Source organism: Salmo salar, chromosome 02 (genome assembly GCF_965601325.2).
Source record: "Salmo salar chromosome 02, fSalSal1, whole genome shotgun sequence".
NCBI lineage: Eukaryota > Metazoa > Chordata > Actinopteri > Salmoniformes > Salmonidae > Salmo > Salmo salar.
Genome location: NC_138292.1, coordinates 9,307,414 through 9,330,233, shown reverse-complemented (window position 1 = coordinate 9,330,233; position 22,820 = coordinate 9,307,414). Strand labels below are relative to the sequence as shown.

The window sequence follows — 22,820 nt, the reverse complement described above, 5'->3', positions numbered from 1 at the left end:
ACGTCTGGTCAACATGTAATGTAGTCTACTGAATGGAACATCTGGTCAACATGTAATGTAGTCTACTGAATGGAACGTCTGGTCAACATGTAGTCTACTGAAGGGAAAGTTTGGTCAAAATGTAATGTAGTCTACTGAATGGAACGTCTGGTCAACATGTAGTCTACTGAATGGAACGTCTGGTCAACATGTAATGTAGTCTACTGAATGGAACATCTGGTCAACATGTAGTCTACTGAATGGAACGTTTGGTCAACATGTAATGTAGTCTACTGAATGGAACGTCTGGTCAACATGTAATGTAGTCTACTGAATGGAACATCTGGTCAACATGTAGTCTACTGAATGGAACGTTTGGTCAACATGTAATGTAGTCTACTGAATGGAACGTCTGGTCAACATGTAATGTAGTCTACTGAATGGAACATCTGGTCAACATGTAGTCTACTGAATGGAACGTTTGGTCAACATGTAATGTAGTCTACTGAATGGAACGTCTGGTCAACATGTAATGTAGTCTACTGAATGGAACGTCTGGTCAACATGTAGTCTACTGAATGGAATGTCCGGTCAACATGTAATGTTGTCTACTGAATGGAACGTTTGGTCAACATGTAATGTAGTCTACTGAATGGAACATCTGGTCAACATGTAGTCTACTGAATGGAACGTTTGGTCAACATGTAATGTAGTCTACTGAATGGAACGTCTGGTCAACATGTAATGGAGTCTACTGAATGGAACATCTGGTCAACATGTAGTCTACTGAATGGAACGTTTGGTCAGCATGTAATGTAGTCTACTGAATGGAATGTTTGGTGAACATGTAGTCTACTGAATGGAATGTTTTGTCAACATGTAATGTACTCTACTGAATGGAACATCTAGTCAACATGTAGTCTACTGAATGGAACGTTTGGTCAACATGTAATGTAGTCTACTGAATGGAATGCCTGGTCAACATGTAATGTAGTCTACTGAATGGAACATCTGGTCAACATGTAGTCTACTGAATGGAACGTTTGGTCAACATGTAATGTAGTCTACTGAATGGAACGTCTGGTCAACATGTAATGTAGTCTACTGAATGGAACATCTGGTCAACATGTAGTCTACTGAATGGAACGTTTGGTGAACATGTAATGTAGTCTACTGAATGGAACGTCTGGTCAACATGTAATGTAGTCTACTGAATGGAACGTCTGGTCAACATGTAATGTAGTCTACTGAATGGAACATCTGGTCAACATGTAATGTAGTCTACTGAATGGAACGTCTGGTCAACATGTAGTCTACTGAATGGAATGTCTGGTCAACATGTAATGTAGTCTACTGAATGGAACTTCTGGTCAACTTGAAATCTACTGAATGGAATGTCTGGTCAACATGTAGTCTACTGAATGGAACGTCTGGTCAACATGTAGTCTACTGAATGGAACATCTGGTCAACATGTAATGTAGTCTACTGAATGGAACGTCTGGTCAACATGTATTCTACTGAAGGGAACGTCCGGTCAACATGTAATGTAGTCTACTGAATGGAACGTCTGGTCAACATGTAGTCTACTGAATGGAACGTCTGGTCAACATGTAATGTAGTCTACTGAATGGAACATCTGGTCAACATGTAATGTAGTCTACTGAATGGAACGTCTGGTCAACATGTAATGTAGTCTACTGAATGGAACGTCTGGTCAACATGTAGTCTACTGAATGGAATGTCTGGTCAACATGTAATGTAGTCTACTGAATGCAACGTCTGGTCAACATGTAGTCTACTGAATGGAATGCCTGGTCAACATGTAGTCTACTGAATGGAACATCTAGTCAACATGTAGTCTACTGAATGGAACATCTGGTCAACATGTAGTCTACTGAATGGAACGTTTGGTCAACATGTAATGTAGTCTACTGAATGGAACTTCTGGTAAACATGTAATGTAGTCTACTGAATGGAACATCTGGTCAACATGTAGTCTACTGAATGGAACATTTGGTCAACATGTAATGTAGTCTACTGGATGGAACGTCTGGTCAACATGTAATGTAGTCTACAGAATGGAACGTCTGGTCAACATGTAATGTAGTCTACTGAATGGAACGTCTGGTCAACATGTAGTCTACTGAATGGAACGTCTGGTCAACATGTAATGTAGTCTACTGAATGGAAAGTCTGGTCAACATGTAGTCTACTGAATGGAACATCTGGTCAACATGTAATGTAGTCTACTGAATGGAACATCTGGTCAACATGTAATGTAGTCTACTGAATGGAACGTCTGGTCATCATGTAGTCTACTGAATGGAATGTCTGGTCAACATGTAGTCTACTGAATGGAATGTCTGGTCAACATGTAGTCTACTGAATGGAACATCTGGTCAACATGTAATGTAGTCTACTGAATGGAACGTCTGGTCAACATGTAGTCTACTGAATGGAACGTTTGGTCAACATGTAATGTAGTCTACTGAATGGAACATCTGGTCAACATGTAATATAGTCTACTGAATGGAACGTCTGGTCAACATGTAGTCTACTGAATGGAACATCTGGTCAACATGTAATATAGTCTACTGAATGGAACGTCTGGTCAACATGTAATGTAGTCTTCTGAATGGAACGTCTGGTCAACATGTAGTCTACTGAAGGGAAAGTCTGGTCAACATGTAATGTAGTCTACTGAATGGAACGTCTGGTCAACATGTAGTCTACTGAATGGAACGTCTGGTCAACATGTAATGTAGTCTACTGAATGGAACATCTGGTCAACATGTAATGTAGTCTACTGAATGGAACGTCTGGTCAACATGTAGTCTACTGAATGGAACGTCTGGTCAACATGTAATGTAGTCTACTGAATGGAACATCTGGTCAACATGTAATGTAGTCTACTGAATGGAACGTCTGGTCAACATGTAATGTAGTCTACTGAATGGAACGTCTTGTCAACATGTAATGTAGTCTACTGAATGGAACATCTGGTCAACATGTAATGTAGTCTACTGAATGGAACGTCTGGTCAACATGTAATGTAGTCTACTGAATGGAACGTCTGGTCAACATGTAGTCTACTGAATGGAATGTCTGGTCAACATGTAATGTAGTCTACTGAATGGAACGTTTGGTCAACATGTAATGTAGTCTACTGAATGGAAAATCTGGTCAACATGTAATGGAGTCTTCTGAATGGAACATCTGGTCAACATGTAGTCTACTGAATGGAACGTTTGGTCAGCATGTAATGTAGTCTACTGAATGGAATGTTTGGTGAACATGTAGTCTACTGAATGGAACGTTTGGTCAACATGTAATGTAGTCTACTGAATGGAACATCTAGTCAACATGTAGTCTACTGAATGGAACGTTTGGTCAACATGTAATGTAGTCTACTGAATGGAACGTCTGGTCAACATGTAATGTAGTCTACTGAATGGAACATCTGGTCAACATGTAGTCTACTGAATGGAACGTTTGGTCAACATGTAATGTAGTCTACTGAATGGAACGTCTGGTCAACATGTAATGTAGTCTACTGAATGGAACATCTGGTCAACATGTAGTCTACTGAATGGAACGTTTGGTCAACATGTAATGTAGTCTACTGAATGGAACGTCTGGTCAACATGTAATGTAGTCTACTGAATGGAACGTCTGGTCAACATGTAGTCTACTGAATGGAATGTCTGGTCAACATGTAATGTAGTCTACTGAATGGAACGTTTGGTCAACATGTAATGTAGTCTACTGAATGGAACATCTGGTCAACATGTAGTCTACTGAATGGAACGTTTGGTCAACATGTAATGGAGTCTACTGAATGGAACATCTGGTCAACATGTAGTCTACTGAATGGAACGTTTGGTCAGCATGTAATGTAGTCTACTGAATGGAATGTTTGGTGAACATGTAGTCTACTGAATGGAACGTTTGGTCAACATGTAATGTAGTCTACTGAATGGAACATCTAGTCAACATGTAGTCTACTGAATGGAACGTTTGGTCAACATGTAATGTAGTCTACTGAATGGAATGCCTGGTCAACATGTAATGTAGTCTACTGAATGGAACATCTGGTCAAGATGTAGTCTACTGAATGGAACGTTTGGTCAACATGTAATGTAGTCTACTGAACGGAACGTCTGGTCAACATGTAATGTAGTCTACTGAATGGAACATCTGGTCAACATGTAGTCTACTGAATGGAACGTTTGGTGAACATGTAATGTAGTCTACTGAATGGAACGTCTGGTCAACATGTAATGTAGTCTACTGAATGGAACGTCTGGTCAACATGTAATGTAGTCTACTGAATGGAACATCTGGTCAACATGTAATGAAATCTAATGAATGGAACGTCTGGTCAACATGTAGTCTACTGAATGGAATGTCTGGTCAACATGTAATGTAGTCTACTGAATGGAACGTCTGGTCAACTTGAAATCTACTGAATGGAATGTCTGGTCAACATGTAGTCTACTGAATGGAACGTCTGGTCAACATGTAGTCTACTGAATGGAACATCTGGTCAACATGTAATGTAGTCTACTGAATGGAACGTCTGGTCAACATGTAGTCTACTGAAGGGAACGTCCGGTCAACATGTAATGTAGTCTACTGAATGGAACGTCTGGTCAACATGTAGTCTACTGAATGGAACGTCTGGTCAACATGTAATGTAGTCTACTGAATGGAACATCTGGTCAACATGTAATGTAGTCTACTGAATGGAACGTCTGGTCAACATGTAATGTAGTCTACTGAATGGAACGTCTGGTCAACATGTAGTCTACTGAATGGAATGTCTGGTCAACATGTAATGTAGTCTACTGAATGCAACGTCTGGTCAACATGTAGTCTACTGAATGGAACATCTAGTCAACATGTAGTCTACTGAATGGAACATCTGGTCAACATGTAATGTAGTCTACTGAATGGAACTTCTGGTCAACATGTAATGTAGTCTACTGAATGGAACATCTGGTCAACATGTAGTCTACTGAATGGAACATTTGGTCAACATGTAATGTAGTCTACTGAATGGAACATCTGGTCAACATGTAGTCTACTGAATGGAACATTTGGTCAACATGTAATGTAGTCTACTGAATGGAACGTCTGGTCAACATGTAATGTAGTCTACTGAATGGAACGTCTGGTCAACATGTAATGTAGTCTACTGAATGGAACGTCTGGTCAACATGTAGTCTACTGAATAGAACGTCTGGTCAACATGTAATGTAGTCTACTGAATGGAACGTTTGGTCAACATGTAATGTAGTCTACTGAATGGAATGTTTGGTGAACATGTAGTCTACTGAATGGAACGTTTGGTCAACATGTAATGTAGTCTACTGAATGGAACATCTGGTCAACATGTAGTCTACTGAATGGAACGTTTGGTCAACATGTACTGTAGTCTACTGAATGGAACGTCTGGTCAACATGTAATGTAGTCTACTGAATGGAACATCTGGTCAACATGTAATGTAGTCTACTGAATGGAACGTCTGGTCAACATGTAGTCTACTGAATGGAACATCTGGTCAACATGTAATGTAGTCTACTGAATGGAAGGTCTGGTCAACATGTAATGTAGTCTACTGAATGGAACGTCTGGTCAACATGTAATGTAGTCTACTGAATGGAACGTCTGGTCAACATGTAGTCTACTGAATGGAACATTTGGTCAACATGTAATGTAGTCTACTGAATGGAACGTCTGGTCAACATGTAGTCTACTGAATGGAACATCTGGTCAACATGTAATGTAGTCTACTGAATGGAACGTCTGGTCAACATGTAATGTAGTCTACTGAATGGAACGTCTGGTCAACATGTAATGTAGTCTACTGAATGGAACGTCTGGTCAACATGTAGTCTACTGAATGGAACGTCTGGTCAACATGTAATGTAGTCTACTGAATGGAACGTTTGGTCAGCATGTAATGTAGTCTACTGAATGGAATGTTTGGTGAACATGTAGTCTACTGAATGGAACGTTTGGTCAACATGTAATGTAGTCTACTGAATGGAACATCTGGTCAACATGTAGTCTACTGAATGGAACGTTTGGTCAACATGTAATGTACTCTACTGAATGGAACGTCTGGTCAACATGTAATGTAGTCTACTGAATGGAACGTCTGGTCAACATGTAATGTAGTCTACTGAATGGAAAGTCTGGTCAACATGTAGTCTACTGAATGGAACATCTGGTCAACATGTAATGTAGTCTACTGAATGGAACATCTGGTCAACATGTAATGTAGTCTACTGAATGGAACGTCTGGTCATCATGTAGTCTACTGAATGGAATGTCTGGTCAACATGTAGTCTACTGAATGGAATGTCTGGTCAACATGTAGTCTACTGAATGGAACATCTGGTCAACATGTAATGTAGTCTACTGAATGGAACGTCTGGTCAACATGTAGTCTACTGAATGGAACGTTTGGTCAACATGTAATGTAGTCTACTGAATGGAACATCTGGTCAACATGTAATATAGTCTACTGAATGGAACGTCTGGTCAACATGTAGTCTACTGAATGGAACATCTGGTCAACATGTAATATAGTCTACTGAATGGAACGTCTGGTCAACATGTAATGTAGTCTTCTGAATGGAACGTCTGGTCAACATGTAGTCTACTGAAGGGAACGTCTGGTCAACATGTAATGTAGTCTACTGAATGGAACGTCTGGTCAACATGTAGTCTACTGAATGGAACGTCTGGTCAACATGTAATGTAGTCTACTGAATGGAACATCTGGTCAACATGTAATGTAGTCTACTGAATGGAACGTCTGGTCAACATGTAGTCTACTGAAGGGAACGTCTGGTCAACATGTAATGTAGTCTACTGAATGGAACGTCTGGTCAACATGTAGTCTACTGAATGGAACGTCTGGTCAACATGTAATGTAGTCTACTGAATGGAACATCTGGTCAACATGTAATGTAGTCTACTGAATGGAACGTCTGGTCAACATGTAATGTAGTCTACTGAATGGAACGTCTTGTCAACATGTAATGTAGTCTACTGAATGGAACATCTGTTCAACATGTAGTCTACTGAATGGAACGTTTGGTCAACATGTAATGTAGTCTACTGAATGGAACGTCTGGTCAACATGTAATGTAGTCTACTGAATGGAACGTCTGGTCAATATGTAGTCTACTGAATGGAATGTCTGGTCAACATGTAATGTAGTCTACTGAATGGAACGTTTGGTCAACATGTAATGTAGTCTACTGAATGGAACATCTGGTCAACATGTAGTCTACTGAATGGAACGTTTGGTCAACATGTAATGTAGTCTACTGAATGGAACATCTGGTCAACATGTAGTCTACTGAATGGAACGTTTGGTCAACATGTAATGTAGTCTACTGAATGGAACGTCTGGTCAACATGTAATGTAGTCTACTGAATGGAACATCTGGTCAACATGTAGTCTACTGAATGGAACGTTTGGTCAACATGTAATGTAGTCTACTGAATGGAACGTCTGGTCAACATGTAGTCTACTGAATGGAATGTCTGGTCAACATGTAATGTAGTCTACTGAATGGAACGTTTGGTCAGCATGTAATGTAGTCTACTGAATGGAATGTTTGGTGAACATGTAGTCTACTGAATGGAACGTTTGGTCAACATGTAATTTAGTCTACTGAATGGAACATCTAGTCAACATGTAGTCTACTGAATGGAACGTTTGGTCAACATGTAATGTAGTCTACTGAATGGAACGTCTGGTCAACATGTAATGTCGTCTACTGAATGGAACATCTGGTCAACATGTAGTCTACTGAATGGAACGTTTGGTCAACATGTAATGTAGTCTACTGAATGGAACGTCTGGTCAACATGTAATGTAGTCTACTGAATGGAACGTCTGGTCAACATGCAATGTAGTCTACTGAATGGAACATCTGGTCAACATGTAATGTAGTCTACTGAATGGAACGTCTGGTCATCATGTAGTCTCCTGAATGGAATGTCTGGTCAACATGTAGTCTACTGAATGGAACGTCTGGTCAACATGTATTCTACTGAATGGAACATCTGGTCAACATGTAATGTAGTCTACTGAATGGAACGTCTGGTCAACATGTAGTCTACTGAATGGAACGTTTGGTCAACATGTAATGTAGTCTACTGAATGGAACATCTGGTCAACATGTAATATAGTCTACTGAATGGAACGTCTGGTCAACATGTAGTCTACTGAATGTAACATCTGGTCAACATGTAATATAGTCTACTGAATGGAACGTCTGGTCAACATGTATTCTACTGAATGGAACATCTGGTCAACATGTAATGTAGTCTACTGAATGGAACGTCTGGTCAACATGTAGTCTACTGAAGGGAACGTCTGGTCAACATGTAATGTAGTCTACTGAATGGAACGTCTGGTCAACATGTAGTCTACTGAATGGAACGTCTGGTCAACATGTAATGTAGTCTACTGAATGGAACGTCTGGTCAACATGTAGTCTACTGAATGGAACGTCTGGTCAACATGTAATGTAGTCTACTGAATGGAACGTCTGGTCAACATGTAGTCTACTGAATGGAACGTCTGGTCAACATGTAGTCTACTGAATGGAACGTCTGGTCAACATGTAGTCTACTGGATGGAACGTCTGGTCAACATGTAGTCTACTGAATGGAACGTCTGGTCAACATGTAATGTAGTCTACTGAATGGAACATCTGGTCAACATGTAATGTAGTCTACTGAATGGAACGTCTGGTCAACATGTAGTCTACTGAAGGGAACGTCTGGTCAACATGTAATGTAGTCTACTGAATGGAACGTCTGGTCAACATGTAGTCTACTGAATGGAACGTCTGGTCAACATGTAATGTAGTCTACTGAATGGAACATCTGGTCAACATGTAATGTAGTCTACTGAATGGAACGTCTGGTCAACATGTAATGTAGTCTACTGAATGGAACGTCTTGTCAACATGTAATGTAGTCTACTGAATGGAACATCTGTTCAACATGTAGTCTACTGAATGGAACGTTTGGTCAACATGTAATGTAGTCTACTGAATGGAACGTCTGGTCAACATGTAATGTAGTCTACTGAATGGAACGTCTGGTCAATATGTCGTCTACTGAATGGAATGTCTGGTCAACATGTAATGTAGTCTACTGAATGGAACGTTTGGTCAACATGTAATGTAGTCTACTGAATGGAACATCTGGTCAACATGTAGTCTACTGAATGGAACGTTTGGTCAACATGTAATGTAGTCTACTGAATGGAACATCTGGTCAACATGTAGTCTACTGAATGGAACGTTTGGTCAACATGTAATGTAGTCTACTGAATGGAACGTCTGGTCAACATGTAATGTAGTCTACTGAATGGAACATCTGGTCAACATGTAGTCTACTGAATGGAACGTTTGGTCAACATGTAATGTAGTCTACTGAATGGAACGTCTGGTCAACATGTAGTCTACTGAATGGAATGTCTGGTCAACATGTAATGTAGTCTACTGAATGGAACGTTTGGTCAGCATGTAATGTAGTCTACTGAATGGAATGTTTGGTGAACATGTAGTCTACTGAATGGAACGTTTGGTCAACATGTAATTTAGTCTACTGAATGGAACATCTAGTCAACATGTAGTCTACTGAATGGAACGTTTGGTCAACATGTAATGTAGTCTACTGAATGGAACGTCTCGTCAACATGTAATGTCGTCTACTGAATGGAACATCTGGTCAACATGTAGTCTACTGAATGGAACGTTTGGTCAACATGTAATGTAGTCTACTGAATGGAACGTCTGGTCAACATGTAATGTAGTCTACTGAATGGAACGTCTGGTCAACATGTAATGTAGTCTACTGAATGGAACATCTGGTCAACATGTAATGTAGTCTACTGAATGGAACGTCTGGTCATCATGTAGTCTACTGAATGGAATGTCTGGTCAACATGTAGTCTACTGAATGGAACGTCTGGTCAACATGTATTCTACTGAATGGAACATCTGGTCAACATGTAATGTAGTCTACTGAATGGAACGTCTGGTCAACATGTAGTCTACTGAAAGGAACGTTTGGTCAACATGTAATGTAGTCTACTGAATGGAACATCTGGTCAACATGTAATATAGTCTACTGAATGGAACGTCTGGTCAACATGTAGTCTACTGAATGTAACATCTGGTCAACATGTAATATAGTCTACTGAATGGAACGTCTGGTCAACATGTATTCTACTGAATGGAACATCTGGTCAACATGTAATGTAGTCTACTGAATGGAACGTCTGGTCAACATGTAGTCTACTGAAGGGAACGTCTGGTCAACATGTAATGTAGTCTACTGAATGGAACGTCTGGTCAACATGTAGTCTACTGAATGGAACGTCTGGTCAACATGTAATGTAGTCTACTGAATGGAACGTCTGGTCAACATGTAGTCTACTGAATGGAACGTCTGGTCAACATGTAATGTAGTCTACTGAATGGAACGTCTGGTCAACATGTAGTCTACTGAATGGAACGTCTGGTCAACATGTAGTCTACTGAATGGAACGTCTGGTCAACATGTAGTCTACTGGATGGAACGTCTGGTCAACATGTAGTCTACTGAATGGAACGTCTGGTCAACATGTAGTCTACTGAATGGAATGTTCAGTATTTAAGTTGTTCTTTTTGATTAGTAATTATGAAGTTCCCACACTTTGACAAAGTAACATGGTCTGTCTGTTGTGTGTTGATAGAACTGGAGAAACTGAGTGGTCATTTCCAGCTGCTGTCAGTCCTGTCAGCAGTCACACGTTCCTCTCTGCTCCAGCTCCTCAAGACAACCATGGTGGACAGAGAGGCAGTCAGTGTGCTGGAGAGTGTGGTGAGTGGGACGTACAGAAACAGGGCCCAAACACACACACACACACCTAATAGCAGGGATGAATATCTAACCTCGAATATATGTAACATATTTTCTCTCTCTCTCTCTATCTCTCTATCTATACATACAGCTGGATCAGATGTGTGATGGTGAGACTCCTGACCTGGGTGATCTGGAAGAGTCTGAGAGGGAAACAGTCCAGGCCATACTGGATCTTGTAGACCAATGTGTTGGGAAGGATGAGGATGAGTTCAGATCCTCACTTCTCAGTGCCGTCCACCTCATTGTCAGTGCCATGGACGGTGAGATAGAGAGCAGTTTTCAGTTATTCTCCAGTTATTATTTGATCAGTTCCTGGGAAACCATGTTCACTACTGTGGTTTTATGTGTGTCCATATTTATATCTTCAGGAATGACAGATGAGGGTCTCTCTGTGTTGGGATCCTGTTGCAGTCCTCCAGTCTTACAGGCCCTGCAGATCCTGGTGAGTTCACACCTGCTTGATTGAGCCTCCAGTCCTGTATGACCTGGAGTTCATTTTTCTAGCTTTTTGTTCATGTAAATGTATTGGGGCATATCTTCCATGTTAAATAAACTAATATTTATACCATTATGATAACATTGTACCACCAGTAGCAGTAGTAACACCAATGATGGTAACCGGTGCCGATTTTTAACATAAAAATATTGGTGGGGAAAGTCAATGAAAAAAAGTGAATATGCATCGATAAATTATTACACTACACATTGAATGCACCATCCTAAATAATGACCAATCCCAGTAGTGAGTTTGAGCCACACACACAAACGTTATAACACAAGGGTTATGACCAGTGTATAGGCTACTGCCCAGATCTTTGGCTCCTATTGCAAGGAAGACCACAGTAGTCCAGCATACTTTATAGAGTAAAGTCTATTTTACTTCAGAAATATATCACCATCGGTCTGCAATATTGATAATCATTGTTAGAGTATTGGGATGCAGCAGAACACCATTCTGAGTGCAGTTACATGTCTGTTAACAAGATGCTCAGGTTATGAATAAAGCAACAATGTTTATAAAGCTACTCCCTGCCTCGCTTCAACCATTGTATAGATACAGTTCCCTGGGTTATTACATTCTGACATCAATCATTAACAACATGTAGTAGCTAGCTAGCTAGCTACCTCAAACAGCTGTTAGCCACCGCAAGTTCCATCCAAACCACTCAGGATTAATTATTTTCTAACTTGCTTTATTTTAACGGAAGCCTGTTCAGTGGTTGATGAGCACAAAGATGTTTTAGCTCAACAAGTTTGAAAATAATTTTCTTGGCAATTGTTGACTTGATTCATGATGACTTTTCAGCTAGCTAACTAGAAGACGATAAACAAGTATGAAATTGCTACAGGAGAAAAGATGTCTATTTATCTGTGGCAAATGACATCAAGCCTTCTTGGGCGGACACTACTAATGAATCTCTATAGCAGCACCCAAGTGGGCTACAGCTGACTGAGTTCCCTGGCTAGCCTCTCCACAACAGATCACTGAGGGAGGCTGAAACAGCTGCATTAGGGAGCTGCCTTTCCTCAAATAAAATGTACCAAAAATAACAATACAACAGGGAAGCGAGCACGTCCTGTATGCTTTATTAGCTCAAGCAATTACAAATCAAATGTGTTTTCTTACTGATATAATGTTGTGACATGAATGAAAGCCAGAATTACATGCAGAACAGCGTCATCTACTGGATAGTGGTGGGGCTGCCCTGAATGATGTGTTGCATCAAAGTATAGGTCACACCAATGACACATTTGTTAGTAATTTAGGCTACCGATCTCAAATCTAAGGTCATTTAACCTTTTAAAAGTAATTGACTTAATCATTTACTAAAGAGATTTGATTAATCATTTTGCTCAGTGTAATTTCCCTTCATTTAAATTGAGTTACACCAATGACATGTTTTATTTAAACACCAAATGATCACTGGAATGATAACATGTATGACATACTAAAAGGGTCTGATTAGCTAATCATTTTATTTAATATAGACCCCTACCCTGATAACAGTTTGCCACTGGAAAGAATGCTCACGGTCCTTGTATATCTTTGTAATGAGTGATTTACAAGGCGGTAACACTAATGATATTACATTTTTATTTTATTTTATAGCATTCAAAATAATAGATAGACGTCTCTAAATCCCTGAAACATGTCACTACAGCTCTACACATCACTACTGGGACAAGCCTATTTGCTTTCCCTAAGTACTTTAAACAATGCATAAAAATCAAGTTTTGCAGTATGAAGGACTTCCATTATCTTTCACATTGATAAACAGTTCAATATCAATTAAAACATGTATAATGTCTAACTATTTGTCATTTTAAAGTGTTTGTCATTATTGCAAAGTCGAGGGATGCAAATGCCACCTTAATTCAAGAATGCCCCAGAAAAGAAAGCATATCAATGTATTCCTGTGCTGCTTGTCCTCCAGGTGCAGCATGTGGCAGCAGGGAGTGGGGAGACCCTCTCTCTGAGAGATGCAGGTCTGGCTGTTCTGACTGAGGAGGAGGTGTTTGGGAGGACAGAGAGTCTCTTTGGTCACTCTAAAGTTACACTGAAGAGAGAGCAGGACACACTGATGAGGACAGAGATGAAGGACCAGCCTGGATACCTTCCTCTAGTCATGAGTATCACTGTGAAAGGCCTGGCCTCTTTAGTGTAAGGAGGGAGAGGGAGAGTCCATGCAACTTGTAAATCCTATTTGAACTGATACACTCAGTACTCCATTCCATGCTTTACTCTTGCGCTAGTTGAGCTAAAGAACTAGTGAACAACAATGTATGTATCCTTGTAATGCTTTCAGTAAAGTTCAACAAACGATCAGACGTCCCGACCTCCATTCTTCTAATCATTAGATGGGGGGGAGGGGGGGGTCCTAAATGTGATCCACATGACAAGAACAGAAACATAATCCTGTCAAAAATACTGTTCACCAGAATCATGTCCCCCCAAAAATAAAAAAACATTTTGGTGAAGTCTGTTATTATTGTACACTCATTTGAAGTGTAAACGTTCTCACATTACTGTGCTACCAGGTTAAAAAGTATACTTATAAAAACAAAGAGGAAGTCCAGCACCCCAATGCTCAATATGTGGAGTCCGTATGATGGTCCATTCCTGTGATGTCTGTGAGGTTCACAGTGTTTAAACAACGTAGACATTTTGTCATCAGATACCCTATGCGGTGTGTGTGTGTGAGAGAGAGAGGGTATGAGTGGGTGTATGTGTCTGTGCATATGAATGGGAGGGTGAATATGAAATTGTGTAGGAGGGTGTGAGAGAATGGGTGTGTGGAGGACTAAGCTATATGTTGTGTGTAAATGAAGGAGAATGGATGAGGAAGTAGGTGTATAGAAGGGTGTTATGTTCCCCAGTTTCTGTGTTGTGGGTTTGTGTATATGTATGTGTGTATTTCAGGAAATGGCTTCCTGGTTTCCCCAAGCAGCTGATTGGTCGGCCCCAGTGCAGATTGGAGCTCTGATCCCGCCCTCTCGTTAGGGGATACAGCTGTCGGCAATTACAAACTCCTTCCGGCAGCTTGAAAAGCCAGTGTTCCTTTGTTAGGAGAGAGAGCTCCCAGGTATGTCGTTGTTGGGTTGTATAATTTGTTGCCAGTAGTTTGTAGCCGGTCCTGTAGGTGTATGTCAAAAGGACTGTGTTTTTGTTCATTCAAATTGTTTACTTACATTAGTAATTATTCTGTTTGTTCCCAGGGGGGAAGGCACCTTGGGAGTGCTTAGTCAAGAGGCCTGCGTCCCAGGTATGTACTCTTTCTCTGCACACTAGGTAAATCCCCTGTATTTTGGTTAGTGCGCCAGGTGGTGCTAGTTAGGTAAGTTGTGGGTAGGTAGGAGAGGGGGCTCTTTAACTTTCTTTGCTTTGGTTCCGTCCAGCCCCTTTTCCCCAAATTACTGTGTGAAGTAATAAATTCCCTGTTAACGATATTATTTTCTGCCTTTGTCATCCTTACCCGCAGCTGCAGTCACATACCTCTTTCACTCCACGGGGAGTTGAGTTGTAGCAGGGTGTTGCGTTCCCTCTTGGAAGAGGTGTACGTAACATAATGGGGGTTCATCTGGGATAATTAAACCCTGCTGCTCTCAGTGATTGGTGATTGAGGTGTGGTGTGACTTTGGGTGACTTGTTTAGTTTACGTGTGTTAAGTAGGCTGCTGTGTACCATGGCTGCCTTAGCAGTCTCCCAGTTTATTGAAGCCCCCTCTGTTGATCGGTTGGAAGGTTTTTTGTAAAGTAGACCTTTGCGTTATAGCTGACCATTATGGACTCTTCGTCCCTGAGAAAGCCCTAAAGGGTGGACCCAGTGAAAGCCCTAAAGGGTGCTAGTCAGGGAGGATTTAAGGAGAGAGAATTTTCTCGTTGGAAGATCAGGAGAGGGAGGCTTCAGGAGAGGAGACGGGTAGACCTTCCTATGCCAAGTCGAAGGACAGCGCGGAGGAAGGGGTTGGCTTGTACCCCCTTTACATTGCCCAGATTTGACCCTTTATCTTCTGCTTCGGGTTGTTCAGACGGGACCGCAAGGCTAAAGGTGAAGCTGGCCCGTTTAGAAATGGAGCAAAAAGAGAGACAGATTTTTGATTTAAAAATTAGGAGAATGGAAATTGACAAGGAGTTTAGGATCTGACAACTGGAGCTAGACGCTGGCTCCAATGTGGCTCCAATGTGACTCCACAATCTGCCCATCATCAAGCCCACTTCGATGTGAGTAAAAATATTGCGTTAGTCCCTCCACTCCGGAAGTTGATTCCTATTTCTCTGCATTTGAGCGTGTGTTTCTGCTGCGCTGCATTGTCCACTTGAGGTTTGGCCACTCCTGTTGCAATGTAAATTGTCTGGGAAAGCCCAGGAAGTAGTAGCTGCTCTCTCCCCTGGAAGACAGTTTACAGTACGGTAAAGTAGAAACAACTGTTGCGGGCTTATGAGTTGGTGCCTGAAGCTTATAGGCAGCACTTCAGGAACCACAACCATCTCACTGTACTTTTGTTGAGTTTGCTAGGGACAAAGACTCTGTTTAATTGCTGGTGTTCAGCCAGCAAAGCTAACACCTTTGCTGATATTTGGGAGTTGATTCTGTTGGAGGATCTTCAAAGCAACCTCCCTGATATACTTGTAGTTCATTTAAATGAACAGAAAATGGTGATATTGGCCCAGGCAGCATTATTGGCAGATGAGTACGCTTTGGTGCGCCTCGTTTTGAAGGCAGAACGATTACGTCATCAGAGCCTTGTTCGGGTTGCTTTTCCTCCAACGACCCTTCACACGAAATCCGTGAATGTTTTTTACTGTCACCAAAAGGGTCACGGGATTGTGGACTGCCCTGTCACCATCCCCTAAATTAAAAAGCGTGGGTTTAGTCCAGTCTTTGGCTCGTCCGTTGGACCGAGTTATTGATTCAGCATTTGGGGAACTGGATCCTATGCTCTGTTTCTCTGCTGGTTGTTTCCTTAACAAGCCGATCAAAAGCCAATACAAATCTTACGAGATACCGGGGCGGCGCAGTCAGTAATCGTTACTGATGCTTTACCCTGGTCTCCTGAAACGTATTGTGGCTCGCATGTCATATTACAGGGTATAGAGACAAACGTACTTGTACCATTACACTGGGTCCACTTAGTGTCAGACTTGGTATCAGGACGTTTCCATGTTGGTGTAGTGTCTACACTGCCAGTAAAAGGAGTCACATTGCTATTAGGGAATGATATCGCTGGTGGTAATGTCACTCCTGTGTTAGAAGTAGTAGAGAACCCAGAAATCAAAACGGCAGATGATAAATTGGTTCAAGCATTTCCCCATGTTTTTCCTGCTTGTGCCCTCGTTAACACACAATCTCGCAAGCTGGGAGATGTGGTGGATTTGTCTAGTTCCATTTTTGAGAATGTTGAGGTAGAAGACAATGCACAGAGTATTCCTTCTGCAATGCTGCCGGTTTTTACCCCCGTAAAAACTAAGGCAGGGGAAAGCAAAATCGCATGACATTCTTTTGTCTCACCCCCGAGAAGGTGATTGGTGTCTGCTTGACATTCAGTCTTCAAGTGTTTTGCTTCAGTAATTTCCACTGAGGAAGCTAAAACTAGGGAGACCGCCTACTTTATGGAGTTTTAATGCGTAAATGGCCAGGTCGTGAGTGAAGTGTGTCAAGTGGTTGTTCCTCCCGACAGCAGGTGCTGTCACTCCCCCATGACCAGGCGTGGTCTGGACATTTGGGGATCACAAAGACATAACTGAGTCCTTCGACAGTTTTTCTGGACAGGTTTGAAGTCTGACGTTGTCCAATTTTGTAAAACATGTCATGTATGTCAACTCACTGGGCAAGCGACTCAAACAGTTCCTCGTGCACCGCTCTACCCGATTGCTGTGGTGGGGGAACCGTTTGAACAAGTGATAATTGATTGTGTAGGTCCGTTGCCGAAAACCAGGTCAGGTAACCAGTACTTACTAACAATAATGTGCAGTGCTACTCGATACCCAGAGGCTATCCCCCTCCGTAATATAATGGCTAAGACTGATTAGGAAAGGATGTCGACTCATTGTTACTTGTTTGTCATTACAACTAAGATTTATTGGTGAGACTGGAGAGGGGCTATACCCGGGGGATTGGGATGGGGCGACTGTGGGCGTTAGACTCTTTCCTGAGGTGTGCATGGGGCCTCCACGAGAGTATGTTAGCGGTTGGAGCGAGAATCCCAAAGGCTGGAGAGTCGGCTTTCTTGGCCCTCCAATTTCGGTCCAGTAGCGCTCACTTCACGTGCTCAGTGCATTCTTGCCCCAGCATGCATTTGTAGTCTACTTGTGTGCTGCTATAGCCCCTTGCTTTAGCTATTGTCATGGAGTTCGCAAAATATTTTCATAAAGAAACTGAATTACAAAACAGCCATTGAATTCTACTGTGCAAATATTTTGCGTTTATAGGAAAATAATGCATGCCCTTCAAGCCAATCAGAAAGGAGAATTCGACAATGCCATGGTATAAGTAAGAGATAATCGTTATAGGGAAATAATGCTATTCACCTTATTGAAGAACCCGGAAACAAAACAATGTCCGAACGTTCTGTTTTGTGGATGACTTCCCTTGTGGCGTTCTTGCCGTTTTGCGAAGGTTAGCTAGCTAGTTCAAAATGTTGTGGGATCATACCAAGAAAAACCCAAATCTGTGCCACGTCCGCAGATTATTCAAGAGTGGGAGGACAATATGAAAAAATGGCCACATATCACCTACGAAGACATCTTCAATTATTTTGTCTTGGTGTGGATGGGTCAGAGATGAAGAGCTACAAAAGCATATCAGTACCTCCACAGCGGCGAAGTTGGGCGGGTGCGTATTCCCTGTCTTGAGGATGACAACCTGGTGTTCCTGAAAGCAGATGCCGAGTCAGAGCAAGACACAAAAATCCAGGCAGAATGATGGTGTATCTGTCGGCACGGTGGAGACTGCAGGGTGTTCTTGTGTTGCAGGGGAAGTCTTGCAGTCATGCAGCTGCAATACTATGGAAGGTAGCTAGCTCGCTGGCTATTTGTTAATCATAACACTTTCTATGACTGATACGTTTGATGTTAGCTAGTTACTTAGCTAGCTAGGTAATTGTGGTGATACCATATCACTGACCAGAACTAATATATTAACTATTACAACATGTACACACGGTTTTTGGTTTCAATGGCACATTGTGTAAGTATATCAGTCTAATCTCGAATGGCAATGATGGTACAGAATCAAGGTGAGTTTTACAATCAAATTGGAAATTACCAACAACCTACTAGTCAGCTGTGAACGTCATGTAAACTAGTGTTATGTACTGTGATTGACTATTCTAGCTAACTTCTGCATGATTCAGGACACCCATCTGTGACGATCGCTAGCGAGTAGCAGCTAGTTAACAGCTACATGTATGTGTTGATGGCCTGATGAGATGTCGCCTTCTGGTCTGTACCGGAGCATCATAGCCCAGCCGCTTCTTGGGGAATGGATGCTCTTCACTCGGCCTCTTGTCCACGAAGTGTTGGAACACACAGGATTGGTTTGAGCCAAAGCCAAAGAGACTCCTTGTCCTTTGGAGTAGGCGTGACAATAGAACGAGACAAAATTCATCCAAGGCTGACAAATGGCAAAAGAACATTGGCTAAGCTGGAACACTAGCGCGAGCCCATAGCAAATGAAGGGAATCGAATGTTCGCAGAGCCTCATCTGACTGGAGTTACGCTTATAATCCCATTTCGCCTAAATGGCACCTAAAAATGTATCCCTTTTTATTTTACAACTATCAAGTTTTGTTGGTCACATACACCGTTAGCAGATGTTATTGCGAGTGTTGCGAAGTGCTTGTCCTTCTAGTTCCGATAGTGCAGCAATTTCTAACAATTCCACAACTACCTAACACACAAATCTAAGTAAAGGAATGGAAATAGAATATATATACATAACTATATGGATGAGCAATGACCGAGTGGCGTGGGCAAGATGGAATAGATGGTATAAAATACAGTATATACTAATGAGATGAGTAATGCAAGATATGTAAACATTATTAAAGTGACTAGTGATCCATTTATTAAAGTGTCCATTGATTTCGAGTCTGTATGTAGGCAGCAGCCTCACTGTGTTAGTGATGGCTGTTTAACAGGCTGACCTTCAGATTGAAAAATACCTTCTATCTCTCGGTCCCAGCTTTGATGCACGTGTACTGACCTCGCCTTCTGGATGGTAGCGGGGTGAACAGGCAGTGGCTCGGGTGGTTGTCCTTGATCTTTTTGGCCTTCCTGTGACATCAAGTGTTGTTTGTGTCCTGGAGGGCAGGTAGTTTACCCCGGTGATGCGTTGTGCAGACCACACCACCCTCTGGAGAGCCCTGCGGTTTTGGACGGTGCACTTGACGTACCAGGCTGATGCAGCCCGACAGGATGCTCTCTACTGTGCATCTGTGAGGGTTTTAGGTGACAAGCCACATTTCTTCAGCCTCCTGAGGTTGAGGAAGCGCTGTTGCGCCTTCACCACACTGTCTGTGTGGGTTGACCATTTCAGTTTGTCCAATCTGTTTTTAGGACGAAACTGAGAAATAAGTTGTGTAGAAAGTAAACATCCGCATCTCGTTGGTGCTTATGTCTGCATAACAAGGGAGGAGGGGGAAAAAATGGCAACTTCTGACTATTTCTGGTCTGGCGTTTTGATGTCAACGGAATACACTGCTCAATTTATATAATTACAAAGAGGAGATTCTCGTGATTAAAATGGTGTCCAATTTTAAAATGATCAAAATATACACATTGCGAGATATTTGATGAAATATACCAGCATGCCTCTCCGTAGGGAAAACAATGGGGGGAGCTCAGCGTTCCAAGGGCAAAAGGTATTTCGGGGCTAGCGTTTGATGACAACGGAATACACTGCCCAGCCTTACATAATTAGAAAGAGGAGATTCTCGTGATTTAAAATGGTGTCCAATTAGATAATTTTTCAAAATATACACATTGTGAGATATTTGGCAAAATAGACAGACATACCGATATTTCCTTTTTACAGGAAACAATGGGACAATGCACAAAATTCCATGAGTAATTTTCTGTTTACATTTAAACTACCAGCAACGTGGGCAGGTCTCCTATACAACAATAGCAAATCAGGCATTGTGACGTAGAACAATAGGCTGGGAATAGAACGTTTGGAAGGCGAGTTGGTGCCATGGGGCTCAATAGAACTAATAGGAGCTGGCAGGGAGAAAAATGCCCTAAAATAAGGCCTGTGGTTTTTTTTTTTTTTTTTTTTTTTTCCCATGATTACTTCTAAACAACGGCAAGCAGCTGGGACATATGGTAATATTATGAAACTGGGCTCCACGGCGGATGCAATTAACTTTTTATTTTAAAAAAAAAGCATTGTTAAAAATGTCATGTCCAGCCTATTAGATGAGTGCAAATCAAAAGGTGCCTCACAACTGCACTCGCTCCTCAAAAGTTTGGTGTTCAAAACACTCTTGCGCCAGGTTCGGTTTCTGCCAGTTATTGTGGCATCACCTTACCGAACATAAAATGCCTGTTTTGCGTGAATCCATGTTTGGAAAGTTTTGAGAAGCGGTACTGAGTTTGCAGCTAGCTACCTATTGGCCCGGAAGTCCCCCACAAAAAAAAACAGACCCCGACCATATTTCCGTTGAAAATGAGGTGAATAGAACGCTCTTCAAGCCAATCAGAAAGGAGTATTCAACAATGCCATTGCCTAACATATAACTCACAACTAAGGGCTGTTCGCCTAGAGCCGGTAACAGGATAATCCCTGGGTTCGAGGGCATTATTGCTTATATAAAACAGTTGCCAAAATATTACATGTTTTAATTAAGTAAATTTGTTTTTTTATTTTAAAGTTGCCACCTAAGAGGGCTGGTCTTTAGTTATTTACTAATTTGACATGTAGTTATCTAGCAGAAATTCGGTGATGAGACAGAACTTCAATAAATGTCCAATATGCCTACATAGGCGGCACTGCACTGGTTAATTAATGGAATTCTGATTGCTTACGGTTTTCCTGGTGAATTATTAGTTTCATGTTCATTCTTGGGCTTGCTAGCCTACTGGCACAGGAGAGATCACATTTGTAAATTCATTTTTGCACAGGTCATAGGCAGACTGGTAGGTTTATACAACCCCCTAACTGTTGCAAATAATGTATAGATTTTTTTCAGAGGGAGATTAAGTTTATTAATGTCCTGCCTTGTACAGTGCTGCTGCGGCACAGTAGAATTATGAGGTTAACACATGGTATTTTCTGGGCATTGTCCCACAACTCCCGCATATCAACCAATCAGCATCCGGGATCCAAACAACCCACTTTATATTATTAATCACTGCATTGTTGGGAAAGAGCTCTCAAGTTAAGAATTTCACTGTACTGTTTTACACCTGTTGTATCCTGTTCACGTGGCAAATAAACTTTGAACTTTGAAACAATAATGAAGCACCAAAATGCAGATTTGTACAGTATATCTGAACAACTTTATTCATTTTTAACATTGGTGTCAAGTCAGCTTCGGTGTGGCAATAAAAACATACATTTCAATAGTTCATTACAACGTTTGACTTTTCATAAATTCAGAACCAAACCCAATCTCAGTTTAGTTTGCCATTTATTGATTGGAGTTTAAGTTATTCTGGAAGCATCACATTGAAATTGCTAATTACACTTCAGATCTTCACATATGAGTCATAAAGTTGGACACCATCAGTGTTTTAAGGTTAGTAATGACTATGCTGTCAACTGTCACACACCTCCACCTTCATGACTGCACTACCACTGTTTGACATGGAGGCCATGATGGTCACATCATTACCTTTATAAGTGATACTGGAGCCATCTGCTTCACCCCTGACAAATTTTCTCTCCGTACTATTATACATCTCATCATAAAGAGTTTTATCACATATTTTGCAGTTGTCGAAGATTCCCACTGCAAACCAGTTTGAGTACAAGTTATAGTCAAAGGGCACAGAGAACATGACAGCCATTATCTCAGTGTGCTTCTTGGAGGGATTGAACAGCTCATAGGTGAAAACACCAACAGCTCCCCTTGCTTTGCCATAGGTCTTGGTGAACGTGCTGATGTCTCTCTCTGAGGATCCCACAGTAGGCGCCAAGGGACTTAAGTTGTAGCCACTGATCATGTAGACCCTAGTGATAAAAGAAACGTCACAAGGTTGCTCCAAAAGGCACCAAAATATAAATCAATCACACTTTTTGTAAGAGAAAATTGGAGGCAGAGGGGCGTAAGTGATACTCTAGGCTAAAACTACACAAATGGCAAATGAGCAACGAGCGTTTCATGAAGCTGAACCTCTCGAATGCCTTTACCCACATACAGTGAATTCGGAAAGTATTCAGACCCATTG

General features: G+C 41.4%; 2 protein-coding genes across 4 annotated transcripts in view; one reads left to right on the top strand and one right to left on the bottom strand.

Annotated features, from left to right (window-relative positions):
• LOC106595550 (gasdermin-E) overlaps positions 1 to 13,907 on the top strand; it is an 84,948-nt gene extending 71,041 nt beyond the window's left edge. For all 3 annotated transcript variants that reach the window (XM_045697133.2, XM_082959611.1, XM_082959610.1), the window contains exons 7-10: positions 10,759 to 10,886; positions 11,017 to 11,188; positions 11,297 to 11,370; positions 13,364 to 13,907. In XM_045697133.2, coding sequence (XP_045553089.2) covers positions 10,759 to 10,886; positions 11,017 to 11,188; positions 11,297 to 11,370; positions 13,364 to 13,594 — 605 coding nt within the window. In that variant the 3' untranslated portion in view covers positions 13,595 to 13,907. The remainder of the gene's footprint in view (positions 1 to 10,758; positions 10,887 to 11,016; positions 11,189 to 11,296; positions 11,371 to 13,363) is intronic.
• An 8,280-nt stretch (positions 13,908 to 22,187) lies between these two features.
• On the bottom strand, positions 22,188 to 22,595 carry LOC145850274 (DELTA-thalatoxin-Avl1a-like). Its single transcript, XM_045697138.2, has one exon. The coding sequence runs from the start codon at positions 22,593 to 22,595 to the stop codon at positions 22,188 to 22,190; it is 408 nt and encodes a 135-aa protein (XP_045553094.2).
• Between the last annotated feature and the right edge of the window lie 225 nt (positions 22,596 to 22,820).